This window comes from Mytilus trossulus, unplaced genomic scaffold, assembly GCF_036588685.1.
Source record: "Mytilus trossulus isolate FHL-02 unplaced genomic scaffold, PNRI_Mtr1.1.1.hap1 h1tg000244l__unscaffolded, whole genome shotgun sequence".
NCBI lineage: Eukaryota > Metazoa > Mollusca > Bivalvia > Mytilida > Mytilidae > Mytilus > Mytilus trossulus.
Window position 1 is genome coordinate 4,365,532 of NW_026963317.1, and position 20,704 is coordinate 4,386,235.

Genomic DNA, 20,704 nt, shown 5'->3' on the forward strand with positions numbered 1-20,704 from the left:
TTTGAATCATGAAAATGAGGTCATGGTCAGATGAACCATGCCAGGTAGGCATGTACAGCTTACAATTCTTCCATACAACAAACGGTTACGGTTATATGTTTTTGGTGGACGACTTACCAATTGGTAATTGCGCCCTGGTAACTAAATTTGGAATTAGTCCATCATAGTAATATTTTACTTTAGAGATAATTCCATTTAAATAAAAAATTAAGAAAATAAATATATATTCAAGGCGACCCTCTTTGTTTACAGGTGGTGCGCCTTATTAAGCCTGTACTAGTTTAAACTTATTTTATTAAATTTAAATAGAAATAAAACTTATAAAACAAATGAATGTTCTTTTTAAACTTTTATAAGGGGTTAAGAAATTTGGTTTTTGAGACTTCGGGTTTTGCCCTATACTTTTCCATTTATTTTTTTAACTAGAAGAAAAATGCTATATGTTTTTTGTTTTAGTTTTTGTTTTTTGTTTTTTGTTGTTTTTTTTCTCCATCTGTGGTTGTTAGTGTTATTGTTATAAATAACGTATTGTGTCACTTAATTATGTTTGTTTTAATTATGACAGTCAGTTGCTTTGTCGTATTTCTTGAATACTATAAGTAGACTATGTTTGATCAGTTGCCCCAGCCAGTGGTCCCGTGAGAATCGTGTATACGCACTATCTCACGGAAGATACAAACCATGATAGTGTAGGTTAATTGCAACCTGGAACAAGGCATCGTCGTGTGCTCTGACTGGTGATCAGTCAGGCAGAGAACAAGCCCATTTCTAACTCCCGAAATGCAATAACTGTTTCATGATATACCCCCCTGAAAATCCAAATTGTATAGATAAAGTAAAAAAATTAAATTAAATTAAATAAATGAAACTATAACTTATTTAAAAAAAAACGGGGCATTCTACTTCTAAATTAATTACAAGGGTTCCAGTTTGAATTGTACGGGCTTTTTTGTCATTTCAGTACAACCGATGTACTTTGCGCTGACTCCACTGTTTTCTAAGCTTCGTACATGTCAAACTGGATTTAACTTTAACTTAATTTCATGCCCTGTATGTCATGACTACCATGTCTGGGGGCGACCACTGGTTGGCACCGCTAATCTACATACATGTCTACAAGTAATGCTTACGACTTTTTAAATAATTTTGTTTGTTAGTTAGATTTTATATTTTTATATGTTAGTTGTAGCTTTAGCCTTTAAATTGAAATCTGAGTAGAGAAATTTGGTTTGTTGGTTTTTAAACTTAAATGCTAAGGGTACTATAGTAGTACTACCGATATGCTTAAAATGTTTGCTACTTTATAAAGTCGTAAAGGCACTTATATTAATTCATCTTTTACCCTTTCTGTGTTCCTTTATTGCACAATTGAACTATTTAATTGACCTTGTAGTGTTGTTGTGTTATACTTATATAATCAAACAATAAAAATGTGGGTGTGTTTGATAGGATGTTTGATTTCTAAATCACGTCCTTGTACCTGGGTGTGTATGTACTAGCACTATAGTGTTGTAACACGTGTTTGTGGTGTGACATTGGTGTTATTGAAGAAGTTGGGTAAGTTTTGTGTTTACATGTTTACTTTATAACCTGTTATTTCTTCATATTCTTATTTCTTATTCTAGTTTTTTTTTATATATATATACATTTATTACGGATATTATCCTTTCAATGTATCCCTACTTAGTTCTGTTGTTTGTTTTTTTTTTTTTTTTTTTGTTTTTTTCTTTCTTTCTTTTCAGAGTTTAATTGCAATTTACGCATTGTTTTATACAAATGTCATATGTTTATATGTTCCCTTTTGTGGCATGAATAAAATTAATAATGGGTAGGACTGATTGTGCTTTTTCACTAAGCAGACTTTGCATCGAAAAATTAGTAACTCCTTGTGCTATTAATTCTTGGAACATAACATTTCTGTTATCGCTATATGTATTGCACTCTAGCAGAAAGTGTTTTGCTGTTTCTGGTGCTCTACCGCAATTTTCGCACATTTCAGAATTTTTAACTCCTATTTTGAATAGATGTTTATTTAGTTTAGCATATCCAGTTCTAAGTCTGTACATAATAGTTTCTTTGCGCCTTATCATTTTTGGTAAGGACACATTAAATGATATGTTTTCCTTTATTTCATACAAGTGTCTACCCTTTTTGTTGGAATCCCAGCTAGTTTGCCACATAGTTTTAAGTATATTTGTACATAAAGTTTTAATATCTTCTTTATATAGTGGGGTATTTGCATATATAATTTCCTAATTCAAAGCATGTTTTGCTTGCATATCAGCTAACTCATTTCCCCAGATACCTACATGGCTAGGAATCCATTCGAGCACGACATGTATACCTGCTTTTAGTAGCGTTGTTATACTATAGTATATATCATAAATTATTAAGTTATTGACCTTTGATAGAGGTCCCTGTATTGCCTGTAAAGCTGATAATGAATCAACGAATATTACAACATTTAATGGTAGGACATCTTGTATCCAATTGAGTGCCAGGAATATTGCCATAAGTTCACATGTAAATACTGATAAATTGTTATGCAGTCTATACCCTTTTTTATTTTGAATTCTGGTATTACATAAGCACAGCTACTTTTTCCACTATCTGGTTCTTTGGATCCGTCAGTATATATTTTTATATAATTTTTATAATTAGTATCAATGAGGATATCGCCCTCGCTTTTGATAAGATGTGGGAGGTCCTTTTTTGTTATAATATTGTGAAACTGGGTGCTAACATTGGGTTTAAGTAAGTGCCACGGGAGCTGTGGGCATTCACTCTGTTTATATATAACTTTTGTATCAATATTAAATGCTTGTATAACATCTTGTGCTATGCAATAGAATGGTTTTTGCTTCGTTTTAATACGGTTTTGATAGTATTGATAGTCAAAATCGTTTTGTAGACTAATTTTAGCTGGATGGAGATCATCATAACTCATAATATTTAAATATGCTTTTGTAATTAAAGATTTTCTTCTGTCCTCGTAGGGAGGGTCACCCATTTCGGCCTGTAAACTTGCAAGTGAGGCCCCTTTAATGACACCTGTACAAGTACGCAAGGCCTGCGTTTGTAATTAAACTATCTAGGATTTTTTTTGTCGAGTATGATGCGGTATTATAAATTTGATATCCATAATCTATTTTGGATCTTATTAACGCTACATATATATTTCGTAGTGTGTGACTGTTAGCACCCTATTTGGTCCCAGATATTACCCTCATACAGTTCAACACTTTGGTGCATCTAGTATGTATGTACTGAATGTGTTTATTCCAAGTTAATTTGCAATCAAATATAATCCCTAAAAATTTAACTTCTTTATTTATTTGCAATATATTGTTTCCAAATTTAAATTTGATATCAGGAATATTCTTTTTTCTATTAAATATAATACACACTGTTTTATTGGTGGATAAATTGAATCCCCAAGTGTTACAGCATTTATAAATATTATTTAAATCCTGTTGTATTTTATTCTGTAAAAAAGAAATACATTTTCCCGATAACCAGATAGCGCCGTCATCTGCAAACTGTGACATTTCACAATTTTTAATGCAGTCAGTGAGGTCGTTTACCATAATATTAAAGAGAGTAGGGCTTATGCAGCTACCTTGGGGTGTTCCATTTTGAAGTATATATATTTCTGAGAAAGTGTCATTAATTTTGACTTGTATAGTTCGATTTGTAAGATAATCACTAACATAAGCAAGCATGTTTCCTTTAATTCCTAGTTTGATCATCTTTTTCAACAAGCCATGTTTCCAGAGCATATCAAATGCTTTCTGGAAGTCAATAAATATACCTATAGTGACTAACTTTTTCAAAAAGCTCTTTTGGATGTCATTGTCTAATCTAATACACTGTTCTAATGTGCTTCTGTTTTTTCTAAACCCACTCTGGGTGGGTGCATACAACTTATTTTTTTCTAAATACCATTTTAAGCGATTATTAACTATTTTCTCCATAATTTTATTGAAATTTGAAATTAAGGAGATAGGTCTATATGACAAAGGGTCGGAGTGGGGTTTACCAGGTTTTATATGTGGGATAATAATTGCATGTTTCCATGTTTTGGGTAGTTCCTGTAAAAACCATATTCTATTAAAAAATAATAATATAATACTTAAGGATTTGTTCGACATGTGTTTAAACATGTTGTAACCAATTTTATCTTTTCCTGGTGCACTGTTATTTGTGTCATTAATCGCATCATTTAGTTCATTTAGTGTGAACTCTTCGTTATAGCAGTCTGAGTTATCTTTATAGAATTGTACTAAATTAGTATCATTATTTTCTATATCTGCTTTGTGTTTTTTAAATTCTTCGTTATAGTTATTTGTACTGCTTAGAATGCAAAATTTTTGGGCTAATAAATCTGCCTTTTCCTTTGTTGTTTCATATATATTATTATCTATTAAGGTTTCTATTTCCTTTTTCTCAGTTCCCTTTCCTAACATTCTTTTTATATTGTACCACACATTTGATAATTTTGTATCAGTATTCATTGAGTCACAGTATGATTCCCAATATTGTTTCTGTGAATCATTTAGTATATTTCTGCACTTATTTTGTTTCTCTTTGTAGTTTTTAAAATCCTGCCAATTACCTGTATGTTGAGCTTTATTTCTGGCTTTATTTCTATCTTTTACTGCTTTAGTGCAATTAGTATTCCACCAGGGTACAGATGGTTTGTTACTTTTGCTATTATTTTTTCTGACTGGAATGAACTCCTCAGCGATATTGGTTATTGTATCAGTTAGTAAAGTACATGTTTCTTGAGTGTTACAAGTCATCATGTCTTCACATAGTATTTGGTCACACTTGCTGGAGAATCCATTCCAGTCAGCTTTAGCGTAGTTCCACTTAAAAACTGATTCATTTTTATAATCCGGTTTTTCATTAAGTGTTAATGAGACCACAAAATGGTCACTACCATAAGTTGAGCTATGATCTACTGCCCATGTGGCTTTGTGGCAAATATTTGGACTAACAAGTGATATATCTATACATGACGTTTCTAAATTTATTGGATTTAGTCTGGTACCACTTCCATCATTAAGAATGACTATATTGTTATTGACTATGAAATTATATAATTCTCTCCCTTTAGTTTGGATACTGTTACTATCCCATAGAATATGATGGGCATTAAAGTCTCCACACATAATTATATCATTTTTAACTTGTTTGAATATGTTTTCATATTCTGCTTCTTTAGTATTATTAGCACTGTCATATATATTTATTATAGTAGTTGTTTTGTTATCTATTTTAATATTAATACTACTATTTTCCAGTTTAGATATTATATTTACTTTTGTGTATCTAATATGATCTCTACAGTAAATTGCTGTACCACCCCCTTTTGTGTTTCTAACTGAAAATGTAGCTAGATTATATCCTTTTATTTTAGTATGCTCTTCTTCATTATTATACCATGTCTCTTGTAGACATATAATATCAGGTATTTTGCTTGTTTTGCTCAATGACCATAGGTATTCTGGACCATGAGCATTGAAACCTTGACAGTTCCAATGAATTATATTTAATGTATTAGTCAACATTTGACTAAGCAGCATAATTAATTTTATTATAAGATACATTTTAGATTCTTTTTGTATAACTGTATATATATACTACTCATACTTTTCTTAACTTACAAGTTCAATAGCTCAGTATAGCTGTGCAATAGTTCATCAGTCTTCAACTTTATACCCAATATTTTATCAAATAATCTGGTCATTAAATCACAACATTCTATTGGGGATTCTAGTGCTTGTAGCCTAGTAAATGCTAGTAGTATTAGCAGTGCAAAATCATTTAGACCTTGTTGCTCTGTTATTTTATGGGTATGTATTTTTGAACCTTTGGATTTAGTTTCTGTTGCAGCCTTAGTGGCTTGACTTGCCCTTTTCTTTTTAACTTCTACAATGGCCTCTTTAATTGTGATTTTATCACTGTAAGCCTTTTTTAATACCTTTTGTTTTTCTGTCCTAGTAGGACAGTCTTTGCTATTTGCTGCATGTGCACCTTTGCAGTTTATACATTGCACGGTTTGGGAGGGACACTCATTGATGTCATGTCCAAGACCACATTTTCTACAGATAACAGCATTTCTGCATTGTTGGTGCATATGACCATATTTTTGACATTTGTAACATTGTATTGGTCTAGGTATAAATGGTTTGACTTTATACCTTGTAAAGCCTATATTTATGTTTTTTTTTTTTACCTCATTGGACTTGATATTGTGTATTGAATTGAAACACGAACGCGGACCTCGACGAGAACACCTGGATTGAAAGTTTGCTAACGTTCCGACCAATGAAATTCATACTATGTAACGCGAACTTCAATGAAAGCACCTAGATGAAATATTGTGTATTGAATTAAAACATGTACGCGGACCTCGATGAGAACACCTGGATTGAAAGTTTGCGACCCGACCAATGAAATTAATTTTGATATGTAACGCGAACTTCAACGAAAGCACCTAGATAAAATATTTTATTTCTACGGCAATATTTTTTATTTAGAAATTACCGCTAAAATATAGTAAATAGAAATCATGCCAGAGCAGCAATGCATAATTGTTTCTTTTCCATTCTTGTTTTTTTTTAAATAATGTTGATGTTGATTTTAATTTGGTAGGTAGACTTTTATTTAAAGCCCTAGACGTAAATATACGGGTTTTTCTTTAAATGCATTCAGCAAGTTTTGAAACGAATATGTGACACAAAGATCTACTGCATTTGGGTAAATTAGAAATATGTTAAACATCTAACTATTTCATTTTTAACAGATTGACAAGTTTTGCATTTTTTAAACCGTGCATTAATGTTTTAGTGTTTTCTTTAAATTCCTTGTATGTTACGTGGATTGATCATTCGTTTGAAGATTGTGACTTTAATAAGAATACATGCATTTATATATACAAGTCGATAAAGTTTGAAACAAGTAAACGAAAGATACACGATGTTGTTTTGCTTGAGTGATTTATCTGTTAAAAGCTCGGGTCTCAACATGGTTTAAAACGAATTAATACCAGTTTGAAATAGTTTAACAGGGGCGTGGCCTATATTATTAACGTAACTTACCATCAACTTGATTTCAATTGAACGACTGCAAGCGAATCTATTTGACTGGCATTAAAACGATTTGACATGCATTGAAATAAAAAAAAAATGATTTAAAACGATTTGACATGCATTGAAATAAAAAAAATGATTTTTAATTTTTGTCAATCTTTATCAAATAACGATTTATATCATTTAAACAGCGTTAATGCGTTTTTGTCCGATCAAGTTAAATTCGGGTTACTAGTGAATTTACTTCTGAAATTTTGGAATGGAATTGTTCTGTTCATTTTTAGCCATGGCGTTGTCAGTTTGGTAATTTTCGTCCCTCTTATATTAGTAGGGTGCCCAGTATCGAAAAAGACGTCTAGCTAACGAGTTTAAGTTAACGGATAACATACGGCTATATTTATATGCAAACGATTGGAAAATCATTATATTTTTTAATCATGAATGTCGTCGTATGCTCCCGTGGTCACGTTTTTCAAAATTTTGTGGTTTCTTAGGGTACCCACAGATACCTCATCATACAGACCATCTTCAACCCGAAAAATAAAAGTATTGCTTTCTATTTTATTTGTTCAAATGATACTCATCATTTAGCTTAAAAATGAAATTTATCATATAATTAAAGATGAAAAGATTTATATAATTTAAAAATAAGTATTTCATGATTTTAGTATGGCTATTTTTTTAGCTGAAATTTATTACATTTTGAACAAAAGAAAATTTATTACGTGTTACTTTCACGGAATTTTTTCTCTGATTACATCAATAACACATGGTTCATATGTGTGCCAAATATCTTTTGTGTAATGTTAATCGATGAGAAGAAAATAGCAATTTAAAACACAAATTTAGTGATAATTCTGCCTTGTTTCAAACACGCCTTTTCTCGTGCCGTTAATCGTTTTGTAGCTTACACTACCAGGTCATTAACTAGGACAATTTTCATTAATTTAAATCCATTTTTTGCTTGTCGTATGGTCCAATTGTATATTTGGAATAGTCCAGTTAGTTTGAAGATCGTTGTTTTGTAATTGGAAATATTTTTTGTTGGTTTTCATGACATTAATTGTTTTTTTTTAATTGATAGTTTTGATATTATTGTAATATACAAATCAAATCCTTCGATCACGTTTCGGACCCGGAATATGACACACATTTACAGTCCTGTTAAACTAAGCTATTCAAACCATAAGCGAAGTAAGAATGAAATACAGTGGCGGATCCAGAAATTTTCATAAGTGGGGGCCCACTGACTGACCTAAGAGTTGACCCGCTCCAGTCACGCTTCAGTGATTCCCTATATAAGCAACTAAATTTTTTTCACAAAAAGAGGGGACCATTATAGGTCAATGTACGGCCTTCAACACGGAGCTTGGCTCACACCGAACAACAAGCTATAAAGAGCCCAAACATTACTAGTGTAAAACCATTCAAACGGAAAAAACCAACGGTCTAATCGATATAAAAACGAGAAACGAGAAACATGTTTAAATTACATAAACAATTCTATTAGTAACAACTACTGTAAACCTGTCCACGAAATATGTAAAAGTCTCGGGTTTGCCATCTGTAACTTTCTAGCACATGTGCTGTTACATGATGCAATACAACGTATTGGACCCTGTTTAGGATCAGTAAGCGCACTGTGTTGTTTTAGTCTTGAAGGACAGCCCAGATGATTTTACCCATTTGTCAAACCTTTCTTATTGTGACATCGCTGAACCTTTAGATGCAGATCGATGATCTTGTTGTCAGGTTGAATGATCTCAAGTCAAACTAAAAATAGATCACTGCGACCTAAACAATTTGAGCGTAAAATTGGCTACAATTTAAAATTTCTCCCTTGTCAAACTTCCACCTTGTGAATCTACTTTTAAACAATATGTAATAAGAGTTTCACTCCAGACGTAAATTTTATGTCTTCCCGTGTAGCAGAACTAGACCTTAGCATTCCCCTCTTCAAAATGGGCAATGACTTGTTCCTTTCTATCTCGGAGGTCATATTTCATCCAAATGTCTGCAAGATTTAGTTTCTACTTGTAAGGGGAATTCTGTGTTTTCAAAGGGTTGCATTTGCATTGATCAAAATGTATCATGTATAGATGTATGCCCATGTCAGGCAAATGACATATGTCAAAATGTAAATACTCGTGTGGTTGTAGTAAGACAAATTGATGATGACGAAGATGACGATGTGTAAGATTTCATTTTTCTGTATGTGTCTTATAAATCATTGTTAGCAATTGAATGAAGATAACGCAGTCCATTATATTTTCTAAACAATACATAGACCATCTTCTCAATTTTGAAATCGTGGGAAATATAGTAATAATCTATCTAGTGGGGAAAGATATGTAAAAAAAAATGATAAAAAAACTGCTATATGTTCTTTGACGTTGGCCGGGGAACTACAGGAGACCATCGAATGTAGTGTAGGTAATACTATCCTCGATCATAATTTTCTATTTGCATAATATGTTTTTCTTTTTCGTGTTTTGCCATGCTGAAGTCTGCTTGTCTTCAGTTTATAAGTTTTTAATGTTCCTTTGGTTTCTCACGCCTATTTTGTTTGCAATTGTTTGTAAAAAACATAAATACTGAACATAACCCTCTCCCTCATTATATTTTTGGAATACTTGTAAACATTATAGCCAATTGTTGCTTATTTAGTCATTTGTATATGTAGGATAGGGTTTCTAATACCTATTTTGTTTTCAAAACTTTTTTCCCTCCCCCTTTTTCTCTGTTTGCAGTAATTTTTACTTCTGTTAAGCAAAACTATACACAGAGCTTTATATTCAACCAAATGTGATGTTAATTTTGAAACAAATCATTTATATATACTCTTTAACACACAATAACAGAAATTTGATTTTTACCTTGAAATTGACGAACACCTTACTATCAAAAGACGTTAAAATCACATTTTTTTTCGACAAATGATTAAAGTTAAGATCTAAAAAATATCTCTAGATCGTACTTGTAGCGAATTTAATACAAAAAAATCAAATTTAGAAATTGAAATAGGTCAATGTTATTGAACAGCTATTCGAAAATTTCAAATTTGCACCCTGTATGCAAAAAAGTCAATTTAAAGTCATTTTTGGCGATAAAAATATAAAATTAGTTCTAAATATAGATACATAAGATATTTTTCTCAAAATTAGTTGTATTTATTTTCCTCCAAACGCATATATGTAGGCGAAACTAGCTATCTAAACTGTGACTGTGCATTTTTCTTGATTTTTTGCTTTGACCTTTGACCCTGATTAAAAAAAAAATCGTGACCACGACAGACAACGACGACAATGCTATTTCGATGAGGCTTGTTCTCCTCTTTACAAGGATATAAAATATAGCCGTATGTTATTCCGTTAAGGCAAATCGATAAAATTTGTTGATTGGGCACCCTACTATATTGGAACCTGGACCCAAAGACCGATCTGTAAGTATTGGGATTTACTGGAACCTGGACACAAAGACCGATCTGTGAGAACTGGAATTTACTGGAACCTAGACATAAAGATAGATCTGTAAGAACTGGGATTTACTAAAACCTTGACACAAAGACTGATGTGTAAGTACTGGAATTCACTGGAACCTGGATACAAAGATCGATCAGTAAGTACTGGGATTTACTGGAACCTGGACACAAAGACCGATCTGTGATCACTAGAGTTTACTTGAACCTAGACACAAAGATCGATCTGTAAGTATTGGGATTTACTGGAACCTGGACACAAAGATCGATCTGTGAGTACTGGGATTCACTGGAACCTGGACACAAATATCAATCTGTAAGTACTGGGTTTCACTGGAACCTGGACACAAAGATCGATCTTTAAGTACTGGGATTTACTGGAAACTGGACACAAAGATCGATCTGTAAGTACTGGGATTTACTGGAACCTTGACACAAAGTTCGATCTGTAAGTACAGGGATTTACTAGAACCTAGACATAAAGATCGATCTTTAAGTACTGTAGTTTACTTGAACATTGACACAACGATCGATCTGTTATAAGTTCTGGGATTTACTGGAACCTCGACACAGTGACCGATCTGTTATGAGTACTGGGATTAACTGGAACCTGTACTCAAAGATCGATTTGTAAGTACTGGGATTTACTGGAACCTGGACACAAAGATAGATCTGTAAATACTGGGATTTACTGGAACCTGGACACAACGATCGAACTGCAAGTACTGGGATTAACTGGACCCTGGACTCAAAGACCAATCTGTAAGTACTGGGAATTACTGGAACCTGGACACAAAGATTGATCTATAAGTACTGGATTTTACTTGGATCTTGAGACAAAAATCGATCTATAAGTACTGGGATTTACTGGAACCTGGACACAACGATCATCTGTAAGTACTGGGATTTACTGGAAACTGGACCCGAAGATCGATCTGTAAGTGCTGGGATTTACAGGAACCTGGACACAAATATCAATCTGTAAGTGCTGAGATTTACGGGAATTTGTGTCGGAACCTTGACATAAAGACCGATTTGTTAGTACTTGGAAGTACTGGAACCCTGACACAAAGACCGATTTGTAAGTACTGGGATAAACTGGAACCTGGTTTCAAGCCAATAACAACTATTAAAAAATCATGAATCCAAGCTTAAGACATTTACTTCTGAAATTTTGGAATGGAATTGTTCTGTTTGTCTTTTTCCTTTTAGCCATGGCGTTGTCAGTTTGTTTTAGATTTATGAGTTGGACTGTCCCTTTGGTAATTTTCGTCCCTCTTATATTGAAACCTGGACCCAAAGACCGATCTGTAAGTACTGGGATCTACTTGATCCTGGACACGAAGATTGATCAGTAAGTACTGGGATTTACTGGAACCTGGACACAAAGACCGATCTGTGATTACTAGAGTTTACTTGAACCTAGACACAAAGATCAATCTGTAAGTATTGGGATTAACTGGAACCTGGACACAAATATCAATCTGTAAGTACTGGGATTCACTGGAACCTGGACTCAAAGATCGATCTGTAAGTACAGGGATTTACTGGAACCTGGACACAAAGACCGATATGTAAGTACTGGGATTTACTGGAACCTAGACACAAAGCTCGATGTGTAAGTACTGGGATTTTTTGGAACCTTGACACAAAGACCGATCTGTAAGTACTGTGATTTACTGGAAAATGGACCCGAAAATCGATCTCTAAATACTGGGATTAACTGGAACCTTGGCACAAAAATCGATCTGAAGGTACTGGGATTTACTGGAACCTGGACACAAAGATCGATCTTTAAGTACTGGAATTTACTGGAACCTGGACACAAAGATCGATATGTAAGTACTTGGATCAACTGGAACCAGGATACAAAAATTGGTCTGTAAGTACTGGGATTTACTGGAAACTGGACCCGAAGATCGATCTGTAAGTACTGGGATTTACTGGAACCTGGACACAAAGATCATCTGTAAGTACTGGGATTTACTGGAAACTGGACCCGAAAATCGATTTGTAAGAACTGGGATTTACTGGAACCTGGACACAAAGATTACTAGTATCTCTAAGTACTGGGATTTACTTGAAACTGGACCCGAAAATCGATCTCTAAGTACTGGGATTTACTGGAAACTGGACCCGAAAATCGATCTCTAAGTACTGGGATTTACTGGAACCTTGGCACAAAAATCGATCTTTAAGTACTGGGATTTACTGGAACCTGGACACAAAGATCGATATGTAAGTACTTGGATCAACTGGAACCTGGACACAAATATTGGTCTGTAAGTACTGGGGTTTACTGGTACCTAGACACAAAGATCGATATGTAAGTACTTGGATTTACTAGAACCTCAACACAAAGATAGATCTGTAAGTACTGTGATTTACTTGAACCTGGACACAAAGATCGATCTGTGAGTACTGGGATTTACTCTACCTGGACACAAAGATCGATCTGTAAGTAATGGGATTTACTGGAACCTGGACACAAAGATCAATCTGTAAATACTGGGATTTACTGGACCCTGGACACAAAGATCGATCTGTAAGTACTGGGATTTACTGGAACCTGGACCCGAAAATCGATCTCTAAGTACTGGGATTTACTGGAAACTGGACCCGAAAATCGATCTCTAAGTACTGGGATTTACTGGAACCTTGGCACAAAAATCGATCTTTAAGTACTGGGATTTACTGGAACCTGGACACAAAGATCGATATGTAAGTACTTGGATCAACTGGAACCTGGACACAAATATTGGTCTGTAAGTACTGGGGTTTACTGGTACCTAGACACAAAGATCGATATGTAAGTACTTGGATTTACTAGAACCTCAACACAAAGATAGATCTGTAAGTACTGTGATTTACTTGAACCTGGACACAAAGATCGATCTGTGAGTACTGGGATTTACTCTACCTGGACACAAAGATCGATCTGTAAGTAATGGGATTTACTGGAACCTGGACACAAAGATCAATCTGTAAATACTGGGATTTACTGGACCCTGGACACAAAGATCGATCTGTAAGTACTGGGATTTACTGGAACCTGGAAACAACGATCAATCTGTAAATACTGGGATTCGCTGGAACCTGGACACAAAGATCGATCTGTAAGTACTGGGATGCACAGGAACCTGGACAAAAAGATCGACATGTAAGTACTGGGATTTACTGGAACCTGGACACAAAGATCGATATGTAAGTACTGGGATTTACTGGAACCTAGACACAAAGCTCGATGTGTAAGTACTGTGATTTATTGGAACCTCAACACAAAGATCAATCTGTAAGTACTGGGATTTACTGGAACCTCAACACAAAGATCGATCTGTTTGTACTGGGATTTACTGGAACCTCAACACAAAGATCGATCTGTAAGTACTGGGATTTACTGGAACCTGGTTTCAAGCCAATAACAACTATTAAAAATTCTTGAATCCAAAACATCTACTTCTGAAATTTTTTGAATGGAATTCTGCTTCTAATATTATGAACTGTATAATTTGACATTTTTCTTTTCAATTCAGTAAATTCTTTACTAAAATCATTGAGTTTGATTTCTTTCAGTAAAACCTACAACATGTATTACCGTGACATTTTTTTGTTATCCTTGTCAGGGATTGTCTGCGTACAAAAGCCTTGTTGCATACTACTGTTGATTCATTAATATTCGTTGGATACCAATTTTCGTGGATTTCGTGGATACAGGAGAACCACGAATTCAAATGTTCAACGAAAATCAAATTGTCTAAAGCAATGAGTGTAGACTTTGCCAAAACCACGAAATTAAATATCCACGAATATGTCAATTTTCCTCAAACCACGAAAATTTGTACCCACGAAAATAAATGAATCCACAGTATACATTTAAAGGGTTTGTTGTTCGAGTGTCTGTTGTTGCGATAACCATCAACATGTACCTCGTCATTAAACCGGTGATGACAATTATCACACTCTAGTATACGACAAGAATTAGAATGATCTCTAATATGAAAACTTAAGAAGATTCTTGTAGTATACTTTTTGCAAAAAACATCGCACACCAAATGGTCTGAATTTCGCATTTCGTAGTTCTTATACCACATCTATATATCAGCGAGTATCGCAGGACAATATGAATAAATCAATTTGTCCTCTCGTATTTTCAGTTGCCGTGGCAAACATCTTTTTTCGATAACTTTTTAACAGATTTCGCAACAGTTAAACTTAAGATTATTTTGGCAAACTCTGTTGATTGTTGTTGAGCCTTCGACTGTTTTGAAGTCCCTCTTGACTTTCTAAGATAATGATCAGATACTCAGCAAATAGAAGGCTTCCTATTTTTGATTCAATCAGAGAGACTTGGTTTGAGTATTGGCTATCGAAGAGATCACTTATATCATTTATAAATATTGGTAAGAGGGTGGGGGTTAGTGAATCTCATAGTGGTATCCATCTTTGAAAATGGAATGGGTCCATTTGCAGATTTTTATGTTTAAAGCAAATTCTGCATGCAGTCTGATTAAGTTGGTTTTTTAAGTTATATGATAAGCCATTTCTCCATATGGAGTCGAAGGCTTTCTTTAGATCAATGAAACAAAGATATGTTTTTTACTTCTTTTTGTGTATATTTTTATTTATCAAGGATGTAGATATAACAATTCTATCTGATGACTATAAATGGACTTATTTTTTCTGCCAGGAAACATAACATTCACTCAGTGATTAATTTTTAAATGTTTTTCAAAACTATCCTGTATTTGTACCAAACTTGGTCAGAAGCTTGTTTATGACCATAATTAAGATAGTATTCAGGAGTAAATTTTGAAAAGAAAAAAATCCTTATTTTACTTATAACTGGACTTATATTACAGAGACTCTGTTTGTTTAAAGTTTTTAAAATTTTAATTACTTTCTAAAACTATTCTGGATTTGTACCAAATTTGGACAGGAGTTTGTTTATGATGACCAAAAGCTAGTATCGATAAGGAAATGTTAAAATTGTGTACCCTTTTCCTGTATTTTACTTACAAAAGGACTGTTTCTTCAGTTTCTGCAGTTTTTAAAACATTAATTAGATTCATAAACTATCCTGATTTTTTTTACCAAACTTGGACAGAAGCTTGTTACGATCAAATAATAGTATCTAGAGGAATATTTTCATTATTTGTTTCCTCCTTGTTGAACATGCGATTAACAGCAAAGGTAGGCGAGACACTGGGTTCCGCGGAACCCTTACGATTGTTTTTTTTTTTATCATTTTCATCTAACTTTTTAATGTTCATCGTTATTGTTTTAAAACACTGTTTCTTTGGTTAAATCTGTATCATCAACAGCTTCAAATGACCCGTCTACAGGAGTAATAGATTAAATTGTCTCTGAAAAATTGAATGAGTCCAATTCAAGCGATTTGTCTAGAATGTGAAGCCATAACAAAACCAATAATAATTAATTTGGCAGCAATGACTGCGTAGGTTACTAGTTTAATGCAAAATTTATGTAGTTTTACAACTAAAAGAAATTATAATAAACTACTAGACTAAGTAAGTAAGTATAGAAAATAAAGTGTTCAACGAAAATACCAAACTGGCATTCATAACAAGAGCGAATAATTGTTGGATTGCTGTTTCATCTATATATATTTCCCACATCACCTTATATATATAGCATTAAAAGCATCATTAAATGTCCAAAAAAGTATTTTGGGAGAACAATTCTAATGTTTCTGATGTTAAGTTGAAGGATGCAAGTGAAATCAACATTGTATTTATAAATTAACCATCTTTTTCATCCTCGTCTGATGGGCTTTGGTGGCCGAGTGGTCTAAGCCTGAAGTGAATCGGTGGCCGAGTGGTCTAAGTAGTTAATACTGTAATCGCTAGACAGTCAGCACTAAGGTTATGGGTTCGAACCCCGCTCATGATGCACGTGCACTCGACTCTGATCTTAATTGACTAGATTTGTCAGTTTTCCTATCGAAGGTCGGTGTTTTTTCCGGATACCCCGGTTTGCTCCGCCAATAAAAACTGCTTTAAAGTGGCGTTAAAACACACAACATCAAATCAAAATTAATCATTTTCATCCGTTTTATTCTGTGCTATTTCAACGATAATGTATAAGTGTTTAGCCGGTGAAAAAATGAGGTCGATCACAGTTTAGAATAATGTATTTTTTAGCCGGTAAATAAATAAGGTCGATCACAGTTTAAAATGATGTATTGTTAAGCCGGTAAACAAATAAGGTCGTTCACAGTTCAGATGTACATGTTCTGTTTTTTCAGTTCCTTTATTTATGTACTATATATCAATTTATAACTTTTTAAAAAAGCTTCTTATTATTACAAACAGAGTAGCGAACATCCTTAAACGACTTTTTGATTTTTGTTTATGAAGAAGGATAGTGTTGCAGTTTAAGCAACATTTCCTGTATATAGAAAATAAATTTCTAAATTTATTTTCAGATGTTCATGCAACAGGAAAATTGTTTATAAAACCTTAATCCACCAAAAATGATTCCAGTGAGGTGGTCTTCAAATACATTTCGGAAAATTGCGAAAACAGTATGGATTCCGTATACTATGTGTGGATTTCTCTTGCTCTATTTAACATATTCTCCCAGAAATTATATACAGATATTTCAGCGTCAAGAAACTAAATTAGACAATCATAATGGAGTTATTACACAAACCGAAACTCCGTCCGACGAAGCACGTGATCATATCGTGATGGGAATATTAAGTGCAAATGGAAAACAACGTTTTCGAGACACTCAAAGAAAAACTTGGATAAAAGCAATGCTTCGTATGCAACATATATTGCCATTTAAAATAACTTATAAATTTTTACTAGACGAGCCATCTTCTGAGACAATTGCTGAAAATACATTAAATCATGACATTGTATATTTGAATGTGACTAATCATGGACGAGCGGTAAAATTTGGGGAAAAGATGTACATATGGTGGAAATATATTCATACAGTATATCCTGATGCTCTCCTTGGGGCTAGAATAGATGACGATGCATTTTTGTGTGTTCCACAGGTATTCTATAGACTAGATAGTATTAAGTCGAGTAATCTATACTATGGCTGGAGGCATGGAAAATCAAGACAAATAAATAGGGACAACAGAGTAGACGAAATGTTTCTATTTTTAGGACGTGAACTCATGTCTCTTATTTCGAAAAGAAATTACTGTGGTCTGGCTAAATGCAAAAATAAAGATGACTTAATTGACACAGACTCTGGGGGTACTTCCCTTGCAGAATGGCTGTCTATATACAGTGATAAGGTTGATTTTATTTCGGATAACGACAGAATAGTACATTTCGGTAAAATTTCTCACGCTATTAACAAAAAATATTTGAAACCTGGTTTTTGTCACAAAAAGTTGGTTTTTCACAAATCGACGTATGAAATAATAGAACTTCTACAATTATACAACGATTTTGCATTTATGGAGAAAAGCAAAGTTGAACAATCAATTAGAAGTGATGTTTTTGAACGAACCATAATTAGTGGTGTGTCTGGGTCTATATTTTCTGGAAACGTGGTAAGAAAAGTCCCCCAAATTAGCATCGAGATGAAGACCACACTATTTTCAAATGCAAGAGACTCTAAAATCTGTGATAATTGGGCTGTGGTGACTACCATTCACCAGCCATCTAACTCGGTACGAAATATAGCCAAAAAAATCTCTTGGTGTGTCGTAATTGTAGCAGATTTGACGACGCCATCGGAAGACGCTTATTTGAAAAGTATTGTAAATGACGAAAATAAAAATAGAGTAATATACTTATCGATTAACAGACAACAAACTTTATACCCGTTATTATCAGAGGTTATCCCAGTAAAACATTTTGGGAGGAAAAATATCGGATACATGTACGCTATTCACCACAAAGCAAAGTATATTTGGGACTTTGACGACGACAACAATGGAGTATTTGATTTAATCGAGATTGAAAGATTAACAAAAGGAGAATCAGTCACAGTTTGTAATGAAAATGAAAGTAAATTATTCAATCCATATCCTTATTTTGGAGTACCAGAAACACGTGTATGGCCAAGAGGTTTCCCCTTGGAGTCAATCAAAGATAACAAAACGATACCACAGATATGCGAGACAAAGGTTTCCGTTCAAGTTGGTGCGATACAGTGTCTTGCTAACGAACAACCGGATGTTGATTCTATTTATAGATTAACCCGAAATGTGCCATTTAACTTTTCAGCAACAAAAGAAACACATAAGCCATTTGTTGTTCCAAAACAAACATTTTCCCCCTTCAATGCGCAAGCCACGTTGTGGACGTCGTCAGCATTCAAATATATGGCGTTACCGATAAGTATAAATGGACGTGTGAGCGACATATGGAGAAGTTATATAGCACAATATTTTTTTTATCGGTATGACTTAAGACTAGCCTTTTCTGTGCCATATGTTGTACAAGAGAGAAATATTCATTCTATTTCTGCAGATTTTAATGCAGAGCTTGATATTTACGAAAAAGTGGGTGCTCTTTTGAATCTTATGATGTATATGAAAGATGATAATCTTGTTTCCGTTTATGAAAATCTTTATAGTAGAAATTTTATTGAAAAAAGTGACCTCACTTTTATAAAAGTATGGCTGAAAACATTTTTAAATGTTACTGACAGTAATGTATGACTGAATAAATCGATGTGTAGTACATTGAAATTCAATTTAATAAATAAAAGAAGTATGCCACCATTACAGTGTTAGATAAGAAGTATGCCACCATTACAATGTTATATAAGAAATATGCCACTATTTTATATTCCTTGCAAAACGTTTTGTTAATTATTGTTTGGTCGTTATTACACGAAATTATCTGGTCATTTTATTGATAATACTCCGCAATTCAATGTGATGGAGAGCTCTCCCATTAGCACTCAGAACGTTCAACGCACGATTTCTTCTTAAAATGTAATGTACCAAGTCAGGAAAATGGAATTCGTTATCAGAAAATTCGTTTCTGTGTGTGTTGCATTGTTGTTGGTTTTTTTGTTGCACTTCTGTGTTTCTGTTGTTTCGTTGTGTTCATCTTATAGTTGATGTGTTTAACCCGGATTTTTTCTCTAAATCGATTTATGACTTTCGAACAGTGGTATACAACTGTTGCATTTGTTTATTGTCTTGAAACAGTCTTGTGATAATTGTCAATCATTTGTGTTGTTGCTTTATTTATAAATTAATTGTGTTATAGATTTGCCTTGATGTACGTAGGATAGTTCCCCTTAATTTGGACAGATTAATAATTTAGTATTTGAATGTTTATTTTAAGTTTAATTTTATTTAAACACAGTAAGATCAAAGTAAGAATTGTTAATTTAACTGTTTTAGTATTGAACTTTCGATGTTTTTTTTAATATTTTATGAATATTTATTTATTCAACTTTTCTTCAGTACCGTTTCAGTAAAAGTTACCCTGTTTAATTCGATTCAATTCAATTCATTTCATAATTTCAAAGCCATATAAACTTTACAGTTTGTGACATAATATAACAACAACAAAAACAAATGAAGACAACAACTAAGTACCTCAATATATATATGTTCCGGACCATATGAGTATCTGGACCATACGCGTATGGTCATGACCATACGGGTATATACTCATATGATCCGACCATACGCGTATGGTCGGACCGTACGCGTATGGTCGGGGTTATCAACTCTTCATTAGGTGTGACCCTTCTGGTTGTTACGTCACTAAAATGTCATTTTATTATATATTGAAAACACTTATTAAAAAACAGTTTCACACACTTTATATTACTTACTATTTGTAAGTACAATTATAAGAAGATGTCAAAATCGAATGAACATATTGTAAAAGGAATTTTGTTGTTTAAAGAAGGTGACATCACCGGCGGCAAGGATCTTGATATTTTGTGAATTTTATTTAAATCATTAAAAGTGTATGTTTTTTTTAATGTATACGACCAGTAAAATAGCATTTAAGAGCCATGAAATAGCCTCTGCCTTTATTTAATTTGATCTGTGATATTCATTTTACGATATTGGAGATCTAGAGTTTCTTAAAAAGACTATAGACACATCGGATTTGTCCGAGTCGATATCACTGCACGCAATTAGCGATGAAAACTAAGATCAACTGAC

The 20,704-nt window shown here is 33.5% G+C and overlaps 1 protein-coding gene across 1 annotated transcript; it reads left to right on the forward strand.

Moving 5' to 3' along the window:
- The first annotated feature begins 1,440 nt into the window (after window positions 1-1,440).
- LOC134701438 (uncharacterized) lies at window positions 1,441-19,478 on the forward strand. The gene is made up of 2 exons (XM_063562592.1): window positions 1,441-1,557; window positions 17,021-19,478. The coding sequence occupies exon 2, from the start codon at window positions 17,069-17,071 to the stop codon at window positions 19,226-19,228; it is 2,160 nt and encodes a 719-aa protein (XP_063418662.1). The 5' UTR covers window positions 1,441-1,557; window positions 17,021-17,068; the 3' UTR covers window positions 19,229-19,478.
- The last annotated feature ends 1,226 nt before the right edge of the window (window positions 19,479-20,704 follow it).

What these genes read in the sequence shown, in the direction of transcription:
- LOC134701438 (XM_063562592.1), top strand. Translation starts at nt 17,069, where the DNA reads ATGATTCCAGTGAGGTGGTCTTCAAATACATTTCGGAAAATTGCGAAA.